The sequence below is a fragment of the Cupressus sempervirens genome, chromosome 5 (genome assembly GCF_028749045.1).
Source record: "Cupressus sempervirens isolate cs-2001-9-10 chromosome 5, ASM2874904v1, whole genome shotgun sequence".
NCBI lineage: Eukaryota > Viridiplantae > Streptophyta > Pinopsida > Cupressales > Cupressaceae > Cupressus > Cupressus sempervirens.
This window is the reverse complement of record NC_143122.1, coordinates 229,406,064-229,427,113: the sequence shown is the minus strand read 5'-3', so window position 1 is coordinate 229,427,113 and position 21,050 is coordinate 229,406,064. Positions and strand designations below refer to the sequence as shown.

Here is a 21,050-nt window from a genome sequence, read left to right as displayed (position 1 = left end):
GCAAAGTCCTTCTTTATCTAGGTAAATTTTTTGAGGAGATTTGTTACTGACTTCTTGGAAATAGTTAAATGCATAGTTGATATGATGAAAGACAATAAAGCTTTCAAATGGAGTGATTTTGGGAAAAAGGCTTTTGAAGACATCAAGGGTTTCATTGCCAAAGCCCCTATGCTTGTCCATCCTGACTACACTAAAGAATTCATCATTTACTATTATGCCTAAAAACATACCATGTCATCTATATTGATGCAAGAAAATAAAGAGAGAATACAAGATCCAATTGCTTTCATGAGTATACCATTGAAGAATCAAGAACTGAGATACTCACAGATGAAAAAACATGCATATACAATGGTGAGAGCCCTTAAAAATTTTAGATTTTATGTGCTACATTCTCATCCAGTGATATATGTGTCAAATCCTGTAGTAAAACATATTCTGACACAACAAGAGGTTGGGTGTAATAATAGAGGAGTGTGGATAGAAAAAGTCCAAGAATGTGATATAGAAATTAAGCCAACCAAACTTTTAAGAGGTAATGCACTTTGTAAAGCCTTAGTAGAAGATCAACAATTCAAAGAAGAAGATACTCCAAAAGTTCTTATGGTAAGTCTTCAGGATCCTTGGTTCTCAAACATTGCTTTTTTTTGACATATGGTTAATGTCCTAATCAATTAAATACTAAGGAAATAAGAGATCTAAAAGAAAAATCCTTGAAGTATGTGATTCATGATGGTGTCTTATACAAGAGAGAAATTGATGGAACATTTTTGAGATGTGTGGATAAAGAGCAGTAGGTAAAATTGTTGACATCTTTTCATAATGAAGCATGTGGAGAACACTTTTCTTCTACTATCACTGCATTTAAAATTTTGAGGCAATGTTATTATTGGTTTGGCATGTCCAAAGATGCATATAAGTGGGTTGCTAATTGTGAGAAACACAAGATGTTTATTGGTAAACCTCAACTTGCTGCCCTACCTCTTAGGTCAGTGGTAATTGAAGCTCCTTTCCATCAATGGTGTTTAGATTTTATAGGCCCAATCAATCCTCCTTCTAGTCAAGGACACTCTTACATATTGACTACTATAGACTATTTCAGTAAATGGGTTGAAGGAAAGCCAAAGAAGAAGACTTCATCAGAAGTAGTATGTGAATTTCTCAAAGAGCATATATTGATCAGGTTTGGAGTTCCTATGAAGTTGATAATGGATAATGCATCTTATTTTTCCTCTTTAGAGATTACTGAATTTTTTTATGATAATGGTATTCAAAATAGCCATTCCTCTGATTATTTCCCTCAAGAAAATGGGAAGGTTGAGTCTAGTAAAAAGTATCTAATTAATATTTTGAATAAATTGGTATCAGATAAATCATAAAAGATGGCATAAGAAGATTCATGATGCTTTGTGGGCTGAAAAAACCACACCTAAAAGAGATATAGGTATCTCACCTTTTGAATTAGTCTATGGAGTGGAACCTAATGTTCCATTGTCTTTAGAGCTTGCTAATTGTAAATTAAGGACTATGATTGAAGAGGGTCTTGTGTCTTACATAACTGAAAGAACAAAGAGAAGAGATGGTTGATAAAATTGTTGAATTCTAGTGAATCAAAAGGTTATTTGATAGAAAAGAAAGGCTTATAAAATTCATGGAAGGTGATTTGGTATTGCTATGGGATAAGAGACATAAGCCAAGAGGCATGCATTCCAAATTTTAATCTTTGTGGAAAGGGCCTTTTCAAATCATACAAGTGAATCAAAATAATTCTATCAAATTGGCATATCCCACTGGAGAAACCCTACCATGTTCTTGTAATGGGTAGGATTTGAAGTTGTATCAAATGCAAATTTGAAAGTAGGTAACCCCTACATAGTAGTTAGATATGTAGGTTTTCCTTTCATTCAGTTTTCTTTAGTTTAGTTGCTTATTTTTCTATGTAGTTTGTTGTTGTTTTCTTAGTTTAGTTCATTCTTTTTGTTTCCAAGTTGTCACCTTTTGTATAGAACCAAATATTACTAAAGTTCTTTCAAGCATTATCATGCTTGAATCTCCAAACAGAACTAGCTGTAACCCAAGTTTTAGTTTATATCTTTTTACTTTAAGGTTTTGAGTCAAGTCAAGTGTCAATGTCTTGAGTCTAAGTCTAGATTGCCCAAAGGATGGTTTTTCTTCTCATCATTCCTCTAAGCTAACCTGATGCAAGAAATCATATGAGAAATGCACCAGTCCAATGGCTAGATGATAAGGTTTTGGAGGGTTTCTTATGTGTTTCCCTAATGAGAAGAAAGTTTGGATATTCTATGGATTTATATTTCTTTGTTCCTAATCATGATGAAGACAAGGATTCATGTTGTGTAATAGTTTTTTTATGAAAGATATTGTAGATGATCAAAGATCAAATGCAAGAGAAGCAAAATAAATCATCAAAAATGGTGAAAGAACCTAGTCAAAGGTGGTATGAATCTCCTTGAAATTAAATCAATGACTAATATTTGATCTAACTATCTACGTTGCAAAGTTGACAAGTCAAATGGTTCAGTGTTTAAATATAGATTGTCAAATAAAGATTAGATCGACAGATGGTGTTTTAAGTTGGAATTATAAGAAATCAATGATTGATCTCCTCATCTGTCAAATCTCACAAAGATCCACGGTCATTGCTATGTCACTTTCCAAAGTTGCATGAAGAATAATCATGGTGACATAATGGTGAGCTGACATCTGTCTGTAGTACCTAATGAGAATTAACATCGTAGATTAGACTTGAAATCAACACTTGTCATTATATCAATATGGAGAGTTGCACGAAGAATAACCAAAGTGACATAACGATAGTGTGACACATGGATATGTAGGGACCTAACTTAGCTATAGGCCACAAAATGGAATGTGTCAGATTAAGTTGTCCAAAAGGCACACTTAGGTTGGTTAGAATGTATGACTATCAAAAAAGGTTACCTCTTTATGAATTGTCAAATCAAAAGAAGATCCATGATTTTCATTATGTTACTTTTGAAAGTTGCTCAATTGTTAATGATAATGAAATAGTGATAGAATGACATGCGTCCCTATGGGCCATTTCCTTTTGCGATTGATATAGTTGTCAAATGAAGCACCAAGTGTCTGCATTTGATTGGTTTGATACAAAACAAAGCCAAGTTCTTAAGAAAGTTTTTTCACTGTTGATTTGTAGACTAATTGATAGTTGTCACTATGTCACTATAAAAAGTTGCACCAAAGATAAATAAAGTGACATAACAATGATGTGACACATGGAACAGATGGACCCACATTGCAAAGGAAATTAGTGAGTTAAGATTTTTAAGTTATAGCTGTCAAATTAAAAGAACATATACAATCATTGTTTTACTGTTATAAAAAGTTGCTTGATCATTAATCGTGGCAAGATAGCAACAAGTTGACACCTATTCACAAGACCCAATTGAAGTGGGACATTCTTTGAGTCATACAAAGTAATTAAAGAACACAATGAAGATCATTGATCTTAGAAAAGATCTACGGCTATCATTATATCACCATGTAAATTTTCTTGATCATTAATCATGGTGACATAGTAATAGAATGTTGTGTACAAAGAGGGACCTACGAAGGAAGTTATAAAGGAAAGGTTCTATGTTTTAATTGTGATTGTTGGTTTAAGATCGATGGTCATAATTCAAATTTGTTGTGACCGTTATAGTATGAATTATGTAGACTTGGTGCCAAATAGTAGAATATGAAGAATTAAAGATTTCTACAGGATTTTCTAAAGTTGTAGGAATATAAACAGCCATTGTATATTTTTAGAAGTGTCATGGATCCAAAATCATTGATAGAAAATTTGCAACATGTTCATATCATTGGATAATTTCTTATTTTATTCTCTTTTCTATATTGTGACTGTTGCTCTATTGAACTGAGGGATGCTAGAAAACTATAAATGTAATCTCATTTGACAATACAAAGGTCGACAAACTTGATGGTGAATTGGTCTGTAATTCCATTTATCCTATTTGCTTGTCATTTTTTTTTGCCCATGCATAGATTAGTTCTGCATTAAGATTTGAAAGACAATCAAATGTGATATTATTATAATCATATGGGTTCCATTTCATTTTGATAATTATAGTGAAGGTGATTCCATTTACTTTCTTCATATATGGTTTTGTTTTTTCTTTTGTTAGTTTCATAGAATGTTAGATAATTTGATTGGGAAATGAAAGATGAAAATGTATGAATCTATTAGTTATTGGTTGGATTCCATTTTGTTTGAGGCTAATAGCGAAAGCATTGCATTTTTCCTCATATGCATATCTTCTTCATTCCTCTTCTGCATTTATATGGTTAATTTCTATTTAGAATAGAAGGATCAAAAATTTCAAGATAATCTACAACAATCATTCCACTGAGTGTGATAGGCTATTCAAATCCATCTTGCCTAAATTATTTGTGCCTACGAACAATTTGGTTATCCATTGTTGATCTTAGGTCAAGAGATTATAATGTCAAAACTTATGATCTCATAAAAACATATTCATTGCATATCATTGCAAATCATAAGGGAGTTGTACTTAATAATTCAGAGGGTAGTGATAGAATATATACACTGACCCATTTGTTGGTAAACATTCTTTTGTCCCTCCAAAACATTGGGAATCAAAGAGTCGAGTTATAAAATCTAATAGGAGAAGACATTGTTAACCAACATTTTCCCACATGGTTTAAATGTTCAATTTTTTTAAGCTATCTTTCTTTTTTAAATTTTTATTTCTTAATGATATCATTAAAAAGATTTCTTTTAAGGATAAATTCATTTGAATATGTTTAATGTTGATAGTTAGGTTTGGATCAATTTTATTAATTTCTTTTAAGTGTCCTTCAAATCTTGTAATTTTTAATTCATAAAATGTTCTATTAGTGATAATCTTGATTGACTTAAATTCATGGAATCCTATTTCCAAATTTATAAGAAACTTTATATCATTAGTAATTGAGAAATTTGCTTCTATTCCAGTGAGTTCTCCTATAGATGAACTTGTGTAGTTTAGAATTTTAATGTGATTAAGATTTGTAGGTCTGAAACCCATATAGGTGACATCTATTTCCTAGCTATGGATTCACTAAATTTTGGTTCTCATTTAATAAATTTGACCAAATAGCCTTTATATAAACAATAAGGAACTAAGGGGAAATCATCTCTAATGAATACATTTTTACAATGAATATAAATTAAGTGATTAGAGACATAAGATATACTTACCTAGTCATTGCAAAATTCCATCAAACATCTAATAGATTGGGATTTTTTGATTCAGGACCACAACAGTAGGCATAGAGACCCTGATCTTCACATTCCATCCAACACTTTTCACTATATGTGTTGATAATAATGAGAGTATTTTCTATACTTATGTCTAAGCATCTTTATGGAAAAGAAGCTCTATTGGAAAGTTTCTGAGTGGTGAGACTACCTATTGATATTTTTTTATTATGAGTTTTTTCTCTAGGTACATATATATCATTACTAAAAGAATGTTTAAGATTAGGGTTAGAAAATTGCTTAGATGCAATAGCTTCTGAAAGGAGAGATGAAGAGAAGGGAGGATACTTATGGGGGGGGGGGGGGGAGGGGGGGACATAAGTAGAAATGGAGGTGGAGATAATGAAAGGATTAGATTTATCAACAAGGATTGGTTAAGGAAGAGAGAAAGTAGTTTTACTTGCTAAAGGGGGGTGGTCTCCTAAGACAACCTTGTTAGATTTGGAGATATGAGAGGGTTTGGAAAATCTAGAGTTTGAGGTTTTAGGTTTAGATAGGTTTTTTAATCTATTATTTTTCTTGTTTATCACTGAGGTCCATTCGGTCCTTGTTTGATCTATTTTTTGAGCTGAAAATTTAGGACATTCTTGAGGGTGAACCTTTGGTGTCTATTGATTGGAATGTACCTTGATTTCCTTAGGTATTTTTTGGGCTTATGATTTACTTTGGAGATATGGTGAACCTTCCTAAATCACCTTTGAGTATTTTATTATGGCATATAAATTTATCAAACACTTAATCATATCCTTAGTTAGGAAATCTGCATAAGGTCTCAACTTGATATTTTCCTGAAATTGGGGATTTTATTTCAACTGAGTCCTCCAAAACTGATGTGAGTGCTAAAAATTTGTTAGAGGTGATTAGAGGAAGGGATGGGTGTACTTTTTTTTATCGAAGAAATATTTGTTTTTTTCATTGAATTCACTGATTTCTCAAATTTTGCAAAGCTTGTCATTTTTCTAAATACTAATAAGAGTTTGATTTATTTATTTATTGATAAAAAAAGAGAAATTTTTCATTTGATATAAGATATTAAAGTAAAATAATTTAAATATTTTTTATAGATACATGTACTGAATAATATAATTAATATTTTATGTAGTGCCTACCCCTAGTTCGCATTTTTGCTATCATTGTCAAACTCTTTTAGGGCTAGTTTTATGTTGATGATTAATAGTGGCATTGTTTTGAGATTATCAGATATTGTTTTTACATTCAATTTATTATATGATGAGATTACTTGGTACCTTATAGTTCATGTATGTATGATGATTATTTCAGTGTTTGCAGTTGTTGATGATGATTAGTTAGATGATTTATTATCACATGTGTTTTCTTATGGATACTTACCCCATACTTGCATGTGTATCATGTGCATGTTTGTTTTCTTTATGTATGGCGTGTCTGATGTGGTTAAGGAAGGGAGTCGTAGTCACCTACTAGTTAGGATCTACACGATGCACCACTTCTTGCCATTACTTGTCTAGCTTAGTATATATTGTGTTTTATGCAGATTGCAGGTACCAAGTATCGACTTCCCTGAATTGCTAGGATGAGTGTACCCTGTCGCATTATCTCAATGGTAAGAGAGGGGAGATAAATTCTCAAGTCCAAATCCCAACCCTTTAAGCCATTTGTCCTAATTGAAAATTAGGACAAGTATCTGAGTTGAGTACCCTCCGAATACATCAAATGATGTAATTCATGATATTAACCCTTTTGATTTGATTTTGTATGTGTTTTTCTATGATGGGTTTTTTTTAGTATTTTACTTTATGAGTTCTTGGTGTATTTTCTATTAATTAAGTCTAATTAAAAGATTTAATTAATAATTTAATTTAATGGAAAATTAATATGATATTTATTTTATTTAATTAATTGGAAAATTAATTAAATAAAATAATTAAATTTGAAGATAAAAGTTATAAGTTTAAATTTAGAACGTGATATCAATTCACTAATTTGCTTCTATTTACTTGCCCAAAAAAATCTTCAATCAATTCACATACTTACCATGCTTGCAGGAATGATTTTTCCTCAAATGCGAAAAATGGCCTTCGAGGGTAGAAAACCCATAGTGGAGAAGCCAATTTTCAATTTTTCGCTTCTGTCTTTCTTTTATTTTCTTTGCTTTAACACCTTTTATATAAAGCCTTTGGAAAACATAAAAGTAGCTTTGCCCATTAAGAGTGGGACCCACTACGTCATTTTACCCTTTGATAAAAGCCTTTGTAGAAAATTGACTTTTGACTTTGGAACCCGACATGGAGAAGCTCTTTCCAAATTTTTTGCCGATCACTATTCCAATCATTTTTTGGACTTTAAAATAATTCTCACTACGAAATCATGACATCATTTGAATGATCCATCCATAACATGATTCACTTTACTTCAATAAATCTTACAAATGGCATTTGCCAATCTTTGTGGAAATTCACCTTCGGGGTGCGAAAAACTGCCGAGGAGAAGCCGGAACTTGATTTTTCACCAATTCAATTTTCTCTATCTCCAAATCAAATGAGTTGCAAGAAAATCAAATGATATAGCACAATTCGAGAATCTCCATCGAGTATGGCTCTAAACTACCCCTGAGACTCATGACAATCAGGAAATACCCACCCAGGCTATATGTGACATGGGAGAAGGGAAAAGATGGAAACCCGACGGAGAAACTCAGCACCTAAAGAGGAAAGACCTATTGACCTGACTTTGACAAAACATGACATTAGTTTAATTTTCACTTTGTAAAATTTTTATATGGTGAAAAGTGGGGCAACAGTTGGCTCTAACTGGGGACTTGGGTAGACTCTGCCCAAGCAAAGGGACTTAGAATCTTTGGTTTCGTAGAAGAAAATAAAAGGTGGCAACACAACAAAAACTAAGCAAAACAAGGAAACAAGGAAAAGCCACTAGAAAGGGAAGGCTAACTAAGACACACACAACACTAAGTCTAACTATGGTACATTACAAGGGTTACCTGTTTTCAATTTGTAACTTGGTAGAGCTTGAGATCCTGACCATTATAAGTCAGGGGTAGTACTTCACCATCTTCATACACCAATTTGAAAGAATTATTTTCAAATGCCTGTTGAATTTTGAAAGGACCTTTCCATAGAGTCGCAAACTTCTTATGCATTCCTTTTGGAGTCTTTCTTTTGTCCCAAAGTAGCACCATATCTCCCACCATAAATTTTTGAGGTCTTCTTTTCATGTCAAAAAGTTCTCTTACTTGCATTTGGTGTTGTGTAATATGATCAACAATTTCCATCCTTTCTCCTTCCAATTTATTCAGATACAGGATTCTCTTTTCTAGACCATCCTTATAGACATCATCTTCAATTATTGTTCTGAGTTTTCTTGTGGCCAATTCCAATGGTAAAGGTAGATTAGCTTTATTTCCATAAACCAGCTCAAAAGGAGATATTTCGATTGCCCTCTTAGGTGTTACTCTGTCTGCCCAGAGCACCTCATGGATCTTCTTGTGCCAGGTTTTCTGATTATCTAAGACTAACTTCTTAACAATATTAATCAAGTTTTTGTTGCTAGACTCTGCTTGACCATTCCCTTGATGAAAATAATCAAATGAATGACCAAAAATAATCCCATACTCAAAACAAAAATCAGTGACTTCAATTGATGAAAAATAAGATGCATTATCCATCACCAATTTGATAGGAACACCAAACCTGACCAAAATGTTCTCCTTTATAAATTTGCACACTACTTCTGCAGTAGTCTTCTTCATGGCTTTAGCTTCTACCCACTTAGTGAAGTAATCAGTTGTAGTTATGATGGGTTGATGACCAGCAGTGGATACAGGAGTAATTGGACCAATGAAATCAAGGCCCCATTGTTGAAAAGGTCCTTCAATGATAATAGGTCTTAGTGGCAGTACAGCTAATTGAGGGCGTCCAGAGAACATTTTACACTTTTCACATTTCGCTACCCATGCATATGCATCTTTGAACATCCTAGGCCAGTAATAGCATTGCCTTAGTATTTTGAAAGCTATAACTAAAGAAGAGAAGTGTCCTCCACAAGCCTCATCATGAGATGCTTTCAACAACTTTTCTTGTTGTGGTTTATCTATGCACCTCAGGAATGTACCATCAATAGCCTTTTTGAAAAGCTTGCCATCCCAAATCACATACTAGGCTGCTTTCAATTTAAGGTCTCTAGTTCTTTGTTTTGCATTCAAACCTTATGGGCATTCTCCATATGTTAAAAAGTAAGAAATGTTTTCGAACCATGAATCATAGAGACCTACTGCTAGCACCAATTGCTTCTCATCTGATTCTTCTAATTCTCCAGTGGTTTTATTTTTTGCAATTGCTCTGCATAGAGCATTTCCTCTTATCAGCTTGGTAGGTTTAATCTCTATATCATATTCTTGTATCTTTGCCACCCATGCTCCTCTAGCATTACAACTGATATCCTATTATGTCAGTACACTCTTTACTACTACATCTGGGACAAAGACTATTGAATGTGAATATAGGATGTAAAAACAGAAATTTTTAAGGGCTTTAACCACTAGAAAAGCATGTTTTTCAATTTGTGAATACTTTAACTCGTGATTCTTCAAAGGTACACTCATAAAGGCAATGGGATCTTGTACTCCTTCATCATTCTCCTACATAAGAATAGCTGATAATGTATGTTCTGAAGCATAACAATAAATAATAAAGTCCTACTTATAATTTGGATGGCATAGCACAAGAGCATTGGTAATAGATGTTTTTATATCTTGAAAAGCTCGCTTTCCCTCCTCACTCCATTTGAAATTTGAATTTCTCTTCATCATATCTACTATATGCTTAGTGGTCTCTGTAAAATTGGGAACAAACCTTCTAAGGAAATTCACTTGGCCAAAGAAAGATTTAACTCATGTTTTGTTTATAGGCAAGATCAATCTCTAGATGGCCTCTACTCTTTTAGGATCAATTTTAATGCCTTCCTATGACACTATATGTCCAAGCAGCTTTCCTTCAGTTACACAAAAAATTGACTTTTTTGGATTGAGAGAAATCCCATGCTCTCTGCATCTTTACAACACTCTTCTCAGATCTCCCATATGGTCTTTTCTTTTCTTTGAGAACATAGTGAGATCATCCAAGTAAATGACTATTATTTGATCTTTCATCTCAACGAAGGTCTCACTCATACATCTTTGGAATGTAGCCCCAGCATTGATCAGTCTGAAAGGCATCTTGTGATACACAAATGTACCCTAAGGAGTTGTAAATGTTGTTTTATGTTGATCTTTCTTTTCTACTTCGACTTGGTTATAACCAGAAAAGCCATCGAGCATAGATATCATCTCTGATCTAGCAACTATTTGTAACAAATGGTCCATGTTCGAGAGAGCAAAATTATCTTTGAGGGATGCCTAATTCAAATTACAAAAATCTACAAAAATTTGTATCTCTTCGTTCTTCTTCCTGACAGGTACTATGTTGGCTATCCAAGTAGAGTGATGGATAGGATAAATGATCCTTGCTTTTAACATTTTATCAACTTCTCAAAAAATGGCATCTGCAACCTTCGGATTATAGTTTCTTTTCTTTTGCCGAAAAGGTACTGCATTTGGTTTAAGAGGAATTTGATGTTTCACCTCTCCTCCTCTATAGCTCTTCAAGTCTTCATAGCTCCAAGAAAAGACATCTCTATATTCTTTGAATAATTTCTTTGTAGTTTCTCTCTCTTCAGGAGTACAACATTTTCCAATATTAATCATTTTGGGACCATGGACATATCCAATGTTCACTCCTTCATATTCACCTGTGGTAGGTCCTTTTTATGTTCTTTTCTACTTAACATAAGCATCATGTATGTTAAATAACTTTTCCAGAGCTACAAAATATGGGGGAATAATATTGCTTTTTAGTTGGACCTCACCACTTTTATTATGTTCATTGTCCAGACTCAAGTTCAAAGCTGGATTTATCATTTTCAAGAAACAACTACAAACTCTTATCGTCATTAAAGACTTGCCAAGCTTCTATATTATCTAGGATAGCATATCGATATATAATCTCAATTTGATATTTCTTATCCTTAAAATTTGGATGTGGGAGTAACAAGGAAGCAGAGACTACAAGTGAGTGAGCCTTTGTATTCATTTCTCTTGGCACAGCTCTAATGAAGAAGGCATCTAAACCTTCTATCTCATCCCACACCATATTCCTGTAATTCTTCAGTTTATAATTCTTCACTGAGTATTGTCCTTTGATTTGTCTCACAATAAGCTTTGCATCACCTTGTGCCTTCAAGATTTTTATCCCTCTTTCTTTTGTAGACATTATTCCCAGTAATAAGGCCTTATATTTTTTAGTATTATTAGTATTCCCAAATTCTAATTTGAAAGCCAAAGGTTTAGGTTCTCCTTTTGGGATATCAATACTACACCTACTCTAGATCCTGAAGAGGCACAACTTCCATCAAATTCGAGCATTCATATACCTGTCACATCTTTGTTTTCATTTGGAATTTTATCACTTGGATTTTCATCTATTTGTTCATTCATATCTTCTTCCATAAACAACATATAGTTACCGAATTCCAGTTCTTGATAAAGAATTTGAGCTTTAGGATCATTTGACTTCAAAACTGTGAACTTTTCTTTCTCCTCAGGTTTTAATTTGACCTTCTTATTCCCAATAGGTATCACTACTTGAGACGAATCCAATTTTATTTCTCCTCCCAAGTCTTGACAAAAAATTCTACTTAATAGAAGTCCATAGCTTGCCGGAATATCAGCTACTAGGATAGTCAATAGGAGTTTCTTTTCTAGATGTAAAGCTAAGGCTACTTTAGCATCTTTGATCTGTCCAAGCAAAGGGGCTTGTTTGGCATCCATAGAATAACATCTCCCATGCACTTTAGTAAGATTTAGTCCCAAGGCTTTAGCTACAAAATATGGCATAACATTATCTGATGCACCTAAATCTGTTATGCAATTGCTGAGTTTACATCCATTGATGTACAATGAAATATAAAAGGGTTCAGGCTTTTGTCCAAGGAAGGTTGCTAAAATAGTAGAATCTTCTTGATTAAACAAGCTAGATGTTAAAGTTTCATCTTCAATTTCAATAGTCACATTATGATTCAAGTCTGAGGTACCTCGTTTACATCTATCCACTAATCTCTTTAACTCAGAAGGATGTGACTTTAAATAATCAATAGTAGAAATTTGAACTTTTGACTCTTCACAAAATTGAATGAAATCAAAATATGTCTTGTCCTTACCCATCTATGAAGTGGAGGTTTCTTGATCATTATGTACCTTACTCATAGAAGGGCTGGAGTTGTCTCTGGGAGTATGACTAGGAGCTTGATTCTTCATCCTTTGCCCATGGGTAAGTACTGTATATGAAGTTCCATCAATAGTTGCATAACATTCACCTTTTGATTCGAAATATGATTCATATTCTAAAAATAAATTTCCAAAGTCGCCATTCGAAAAAGAATCAGGTTCTGAACACGAAACTGCAATATTTAATTCATTAGTAGATAGCAATTGTATTATACGAACAATCTTCGAACAATTCTCACTGTTATGATTTGTGGTCAGATGAAAGACACACATATTTCTTTTTTTTGATGTTGCTTCAATTTGCAACCTAGGTTGTGAACTTGTAAGCTGCGGAAATCTACTTTCATTGCTTCTTCCTGGTGAGTTTTGGTAATTCCGTTGATAAGAGTTATTGAATCTGGGTAATTATTTTTTCATCGCTACTAGCTCATTAGACAACTTTTGAATCATCTCTTCTGATGACGTGTTATTACTAGAACTCCCTTTAGTTTGAAGTTCTTGTTTCCATTTTCTCCCAGAAATTAAGTCATCTTCACATTCAATAGCTTTCTTTTGTGCATCAGCCAGATCAGTGGGGCGTGCTCTTCTCATATCATAATTGATATCTAGAGGCATAGCACTAATAAAGAAATTTTTTAGATTGCCAGATGTGGGTCTATCAGTAGTAGGAATTCTGCTATTAATCTTATTGAAATTGGCAACAAAATCCCTCATGCTCATAGTTGGTTGCTTCTTAATTGAAGTCAACTGTGTTAGCAAGGCATGTTCATCTTCTACAGTCTTGAATTTGGCTTCAAATTGAGTTCTCATCATGTCCCAATAAGTTATTGAACCATCATCTAAATGATTAAACCAGTCTACTGCACTATCTATAAGGGTTTCTATGAACAACCTTACAGCGGCATCTTCATGTCCCACCCCTAATATATGGGTAGCCGCAAAGAAGGCTTTAATGTGCTCATTTGTAGTGACCTTCCCATCTCCTGAGAATTTAGGGAAATTTTTCCTCAAACTAGATGGGAGTGGATGATAAGCATTTAATGCTAACGGCCCTGTTGCCATGGCCCATGGAGCAGCCATGATTGTTCTAGTAGTATATGGTAGAAAGTTAACAACTAGAGGTGCAGTAACTCCATGAAGTGCTAACACCTGACAAGTGGAATACGAAGTGCTGACGTCTTAATTTCTAACCAGGGAAGGGGGTCTACTCTAACTTTTACCTTCACTTTGGAACTTTGGAACTTCTAAGATAGGAAAAATGACCTTTGTTAGTTTATCAAAGGTGGAATCTTGCCCACCCTATTCCTTGGTACTTCGGAGGAACCTAAATTTTTCTAGGATGCTAGGTGTATTTTAACTCTAAGCTTACTATCTTAATTGTCTCTTTGCTCTCTGGATATCTCTCATTTGAATAGCTCTTTCAAAGGCTTCAGCTCTTCTTTCTTCTTCCTCAAACACTTGGCTAGCATTTCGATAATGTTCAATGTTCCTTCTATGCCTCCAAACAAATGTGTTAAGAGATGAAATTGTGTCCTCTTGGTCATCTTGAAAATCAAGGTTAGGTTGGAGCACTGGGATTATGTTTTCATGAGGTAGTACCATTTTCCCTCATGACATAGGCTTTCTGGTCAAGCGACTATTTGTCTCCCCAGCGGAGTCACCAAAAATCTGTTGGTAAACAGATTTGTCCTCTCTTGTTTCTTGTGAAGATATGACTCTTAATGCCTAAATGATGAACAATATCTATTTACAACAGTTGAAAAGCCATTCTCTGATTATTGGCTTCTCTCTAAATTGGTAGGTATAGCTCCCTGCGTGAATGATGTTCAAGGAATTTTGTTTTATCCCTAAAACTAAAGTGGGGTATGCTCTTCACCTGAGAGTGGAAGAGGCAAACCAAATTAAGCCTAACTAGAACTTAATTCAAGCAAGAAAATACTTCTAAATACTAAAAAAAATTCATGTATCCACACCTCCTATGAATCCATAAATCTATTCGCATAAGACCAGAATAAGTTGAAAATCAAGTCTAAACTATAACTGGTAGATCGAGAAAAACTAACAGAATCCTTTCATCAAATGAATTATAACAATACTTATTACATTCATTTGCATTCGAGAAATAGGGGAAATGAAACTCTATTCTTCCTTAGTTCTATGTACTATAGAAAGGAAATACTAACTAATCATAATATCTATTGGAACAGAAAATGATTGAAACAAAATACCATTCAATTATCTTTGCAACAAATAGTACTTCACACCAAAAAAATTCCAACCTTTGATTAATCATTGAATTTCATACATATAGGATTTGAGAGATGACCCTAACAATAGGAATATTAATTGGTTCATCTTCTCTAGATGACAAATGGCAAGAAGCCAATTTATCATATCAAAACATTAACAAAGATTTCAAAATTTACAACGAAAAATGAAAACGGGGTAATCTGAATCACTTGGACTTCTTCCCCTTTTCAATTTTTTTCTTATATGTTTTAGCAACCACCATGATGAGAATCAATTCTTCATGATTGGGTACTTGCATGTTGGTGAATCTCAAAAGCCACCTTGAATGTTCTAGAGCTAGTTCTTTTATTTCATTCAGCTGACTTATCACTTCTTCAGTAGCCACATGCACGCATCCACCAAGTGTTTGCAGTTTTGTCACTCAGTTTTGATTGCTTGAAGCTATCCTAGATAGATTACTCAAATATGTAGAGAAATTATTCTTCATCACTTCTACATTAATAAAGGATTTCCCTTGCCCACTAGTTTGTGATTCAGTGTGCAATCCTCGCATGAGCTCAAATGCTCTATCCTGGGTCTTCTTCACTTTGTCCCCTATTTCTGTAAGTCCCTTCTCAACTTCTTAAATCATTTCTAAATTGAATTGCATACTCTAGAGCCATTCATTTAGGGGTTCATTTCCTTTCTTCAGAATCTTTTCTTTAACTGCATCCTTTGCTTTCATCTAAATAACCATCTCCAGGAGAGAAATGCAATCTATACACCTCACCCTTTCTCTAGCCAAGATATTACTGTTAGACATAATATTATCCTTTTCGATTTCTAGTCGAAGGATAATATTTCCAATTTGATCGATAAGGGAAACTCCATCTACATTGAGTTTCTCGATCCATTCCTTTCCAATCTAACCAAAATGCTTATCTTTCTAGAGCTATGGTATGAAAGCTTGTACCTCTTCTGCTAAAGGATTTTTAGTAGCATGCACACCAATAATAGTTGCCAATGGAACTGTTAGAAATGGAAAAAGAAATCTATAAATAAGCAATACTAGGAAAGAATCTAAGTGAGTAAATGCATGAAAAGATATTACCATAAAATAGGAGAGAGAAAGCTTCAAGCTCCAACACCATGAGACAAGATATTTGGAAAGGGTAAAGCAAAGAAAACCCCTTGTGACATTATGAATGAGGCATGAAAAGCCTAAGAAGAAAGAGAGAGAGAGAGCAACAGAGCAATGGCTCATACAATATTTGAGAAGAGGAAGAAACCTCATTGTGAAATGAGAGAGGAGGGTCATCTCTTAAATAGAGATGAGAGAGAGGAGTTAGAATGTAACTCCCATGTCTATGAATGCCACCATTCATAAGTGTGTGAGGCCAAGTGTGAGATTCCTCTTAAGGAGGAATAATCTAAAATTAGAAATTACAATATATATTTGTCCTCACATATTCCACTAGATGACAAAATAAGATGTAGTGGAAAAAGGACAAAAAAGAAATATATTAGGATACCTTGGCTTATATCCTAATATATTATCATAATAAATAAAGGATGTCTAACCTTGGTTTATAAATGCACCAAGGAAAGATTACAACTTCTAACATCCCCCTTTAATCTTTACTTGGGGTAATTACATCAAAGGGTATTAAACCCATAATTTACAAAAATCTGCAACTTAATCTTCAATATGAAGTAATTTGATTGTCTTCAAGCCATATGGTACATTTGCAGATCCAAGAGAAGTACATGAGTCCTTTGAATGTGATCAAGTGGAAGCAGAGACACATCTTCATATGTGGAAAATGAAGAAGGTTCCTTGATGGATCACTTGAGAAAAAAGAGAACAACAATACAAATATCCACAAGTAGAATGCCATCATATATGCAAATTCGAAATCCTTTTGAATAAGGATAATAAAACTCTCATAGAGAAACAATGAGTAAAACATGTTACCACAAAATAATGGAGATAACCTGATATCAAGATAAATTATATGCTCAAAAAATTGTCAACAAGGACAAATTGAGTAAAAAGCTTGATCAATGCTCTCATGAAAAGTATGTTATACTAATGCACAAATGACCACAGACAAGGCCAACTAATGATACTTGCATCAATCTTGCATCAATCACGTGGATATAGATAGTCCACTTAATGAATCATCCCACTACAAGTTAATGGGTGATCAATCCATAACATGCATGACTCATGATCTAAGCAATAAAGTATGCAGATCATTATCACATTAATATATGAAAGTAAAGTAAAAAGAGAGACATGCGGATCAAATTAGAATTATCATGATTTGTGTTAGGATAATCAAAAGAATGGATTATGAGGATAGAACAACATATTGCCTTCAAATTGGTTCAAATCATCTAAATTTGGAGAGAAAACTCCAATAATAACATCCTCTTCATGAGGAACAGAAAATGGAACAACATGGAGGGAAACTCCATAAAAATATTATCCTATCAAAATGGAACAGATAGGATCAAATGGAGGGAAACTCCATATAAAATGAGTGCATACCAATATAGGATGGAGGGATACTCCATGGGCCAGATAAGGAAACTATCTATCAGTTATACTGAGGGGAACTACATAGTTATCCTTGAAAAAATTGGCTCCCTATGCAACTCAAAGAAAAAATATCATATAAATCATGTAGATCATTGGTATAAAACCAAAAAGTGCCAACATGGCATAGAACAATGTTATAAAAGCATAAAAGTGCAACTGTGAGCACATCAAAATATCAAAATGAAGGCAAATGTGTAAGATTACTCATAATCCAATGATTTAAGGAAGATCAACTAAATATAGATATCAGGTATAAAACTCCATTAAGGGTAAACATGGTTATGAAAATTATAATAGCTTGTATATTTATCTTGGTATATATGTGTGCACCCATATATACTTGAATAAATATACAAAAAGAGATTGGTTAAAGAAAATAATCACCTTTCCATACTTAATATTTTGGAAAGTCACAATTTATAAAAAGTCACAATATTTACCTTGGTTCAAAAATATAACCTCAAAGTAATAAGAACATAAAGTCGTGGGGCAAGAAAAGATCTCCCCATTTTTCTCAGACTATGCCTTCAAGATTGGAAGTGATTCAAAAAGAATTTTTTTGAAATAAAACATTAAGAAAGATATAACTAAAAAAAAACTTAGTAATTAATGATAGAGGTCAGATCTGACAGATAAGAATATACTAAAAAGAATTTAAAAACTTTTCTAAAAAAAATTTGAATAAAGCTTGTAATGAGTAAGACAGATTTAAAATAGAATATTGCACTTGTCTGAAAATGAATGATTTCATGCCAAAAATAGGTTGACAAGAGGCAATGAGAAAAGCAAAAGATGCCTCTGTCAGAGCTCAAAAAGGAAAAAAGAATCTTGCATGCTAAAAAAAGGTTTTGACATGCTAAAAAGTTTTGACAGCTATAATGATATGGACGAATTTGAAACAATGATGGCAAAGCGCAATCGTCCTCCTCGTCCACTGCAAAATCTCCAATTTAAAGTATTTGCTTATTTTTATTCCATTGCCGCTTGCCCAGATCACCTCCGATAACAATAACAATGCCATAGAAAGTAAAGAAACAATTCAAAATCTAAGCAATTTGAGCATTTCAGGATCTGAACCTGCATGTATTGCCACACATACAAAAACCATCGGAATAATCCACCCGCCTCCAGACATACGCAACATTGTCGATAAGCATCGTATTTCAGTTTTGCAGTGCATACCTTGTAAGGAGCGTAATTTCCATGCCATGCAACAACATTGAATTTAGGAATTTTGCTTTTGCAATTAGTGGCAAAAAATGGTTGGAAGCCATTAAAGTCTTTCAGAATTGTTAGGCACATGGTTTTTAATAATGCAAAAACCCAATAGCAGATATAAGGCACACAAAAAACTTTGCTTGTATGAAATGGGTGGTAGGACAGAGAGAGATGGTGCATGGGTTGGCTGCAGAGAGAAGAATTGGTGAGTGGTAGCAGAAAATCAAAAGATGCTCCTTTGTGTAAAGCTTGCAGAGGAGAAGGCACCTTAATTTGCACAGCTTGTGATGTCCAGAATGGTTCAAAAATTAACAGAGTTGATATTATTGAGGTCTGGATCCGCCATGGCCAGAGAACCTCCTTTTCATTTCATTCTCTATATAATGTGAACAGATACGCTCTGTTTAGAATTAATAAGAAGCAGCATGTCAGTCTACTGATTGTGAGATCTTCTGCGGAGAAAGGAACAGGACACGGGTCTTTTGTGAAATCTTTGGATGTTTTATATCCTCATGTCCCTTGCCGAATTTGTAAAGGTAGAGGCAAGTTTTCCTGTGACAAATGCGATGGGAAGGTATCCACCTTGCCTGTATATCTCTAGATAGTCCCAATGTTCCATTGCAATGGCTGGTCATTTGCATGGGCCACAGCTGCACAGGGTGGCACAAATGTATGCCTAAGAAATGTAACGGTAATAATAAAAGTAAATGATGCTACAGTCAAGAGCTTAAAAAAGAAATATGACCAGCAAAATCTCCAAATATGAAATATGGCAGCGGCTTTGAAATATGACCATACGGAACCTCCTCGATTGGTGCATAGACTGGACAAAGAGTGCAGTGGAGTTTTGGTGATGGGGCAGACACGTGAAAGTGCAACACTACTGCATGCTTTGTTTCGAGAAAAGACTTCCACAACATCCTTGTCTGATAATCATGATTACTCTGGAAGAAACATAAAGCGAAGATACTGGAGTTTATATTTCCTGGGCAAGAAGCAGCATGTCCAAGTCAATCTGACTCTCATTAACATGACAAGCTGATTGAATTCCAACACCTGGTCAATTAGTACATAATCTTTTGCCAAGTTTGTAGAGAGGAAGCTCATGATTTCTTAGCTTCTCTCTCTGCATGTTTTCTCTGGCTAATTCGTCAGAAGGGGCTCTCATGTCCACCATATTTCAGCCAGAGAAATGGTACCCGCCAAAATAACGACCTCCGCCGGCCAAATAGGTGAGATCAGCCAGATGCCCATCCACAGAAGGCAAAGCATCGCGACCACTGTGAAATTTCGGAGAAGACAGCCAATACTTAGAAATTCCTTTGATATTGCATAAATTTTTTGATTTTCTCAGAGAAAAGCGTGATTGCCCGTGCAAAGCCGTGATGATACTTGTAGGTTCACAATTATCAGTGGAGGGTAAGATTGCATTAATAACATGAACTCTACAATGATCTGCAGAAAGGTTTATGCCAAGAATTTTCTAAAATAGATGATCTGTGATGATAGTCTTGAACGCAGGAATCACTGCATGATTTTTTTTTTATAGGAAGATGAGAAAATGAGCGATAGAAGTTGAAGGGCATGATGAAGGCCACGTAGCGTATTGATTTAGTTCAGGGTATTGGGTCTTTGGCCACCATGATTTGTAGGAAAATGCAATTTAAGCGATTAATTTTTACTTGGTCAACAAGGCTGCTACCTAATCACTTGCATTCATTCATTGGGCATTAGTTATTGGCATCCCAAAGAAAAAGCAAGGTCGAATAGTTGCTCCCCTGAAAAAGGTGATGTTGGAGGATGGAAAGTCTGAAAGGATACTAATTGCTGACGGCTCTGGAGTAGACTCAGGACAAGATGCTATAACAGATTATCGAGTGATAGGACCTTTAGTTCATGGCTGCACATGGCTTGAGCTCTTCCCATTTACTGGGAGAAAACATCAGATTCGAGTTCATTGTGCTAAAGCCTTGGGGACACCTATTGTGGGGGATTTTAAGTATGAATGGTCTATACACAGGACATGGTTGCCAATGTCCCAAAATGGACCTTAGTCAAGGGGTCGCATAATAAATTTGAGCAGCTCATCAACTAAATCAGGAGACAGGAATTGGACCAAGCCTATTACGACATGGTCATTTTTCTGCATTTTAGCAGCAAATTATTTTTAATGGCAAGGTATTGCAGGAGAAGAAAGTACTTGCAGACTACTTCATCTATCTAGAATGTACATTCCATGTGAATGTTCTGAAGAGCCTAGGGAAAACTCTTGCAAGATTAGCTTCTATAACTCAATCAGAGGACAAATCAAAACATCTAGAGGAACCTGTGCAAAGGCCCGCTGCCAGAAAATTTAAGGA

The 21,050-nt window shown here is 34.4% G+C and overlaps 1 protein-coding gene across 1 annotated transcript; it reads left to right on the top strand.

Moving 5' to 3' along the window:
* The first annotated feature begins 19,459 nt into the window (after positions 1-19,459).
* LOC149555280 (RNA pseudouridine synthase 3, mitochondrial-like) lies at positions 19,460-20,745 on the top strand. The gene is made up of 2 exons (XM_089829303.1): positions 19,460-19,647; positions 20,414-20,745. Exons 1-2 carry the CDS (start codon positions 19,460-19,462, stop codon positions 20,742-20,744), a joined length of 519 nt encoding a protein of 172 aa, XP_089685429.1. The 3' UTR covers position 20,745.
* The last annotated feature ends 305 nt before the right edge of the window (positions 20,746-21,050 follow it).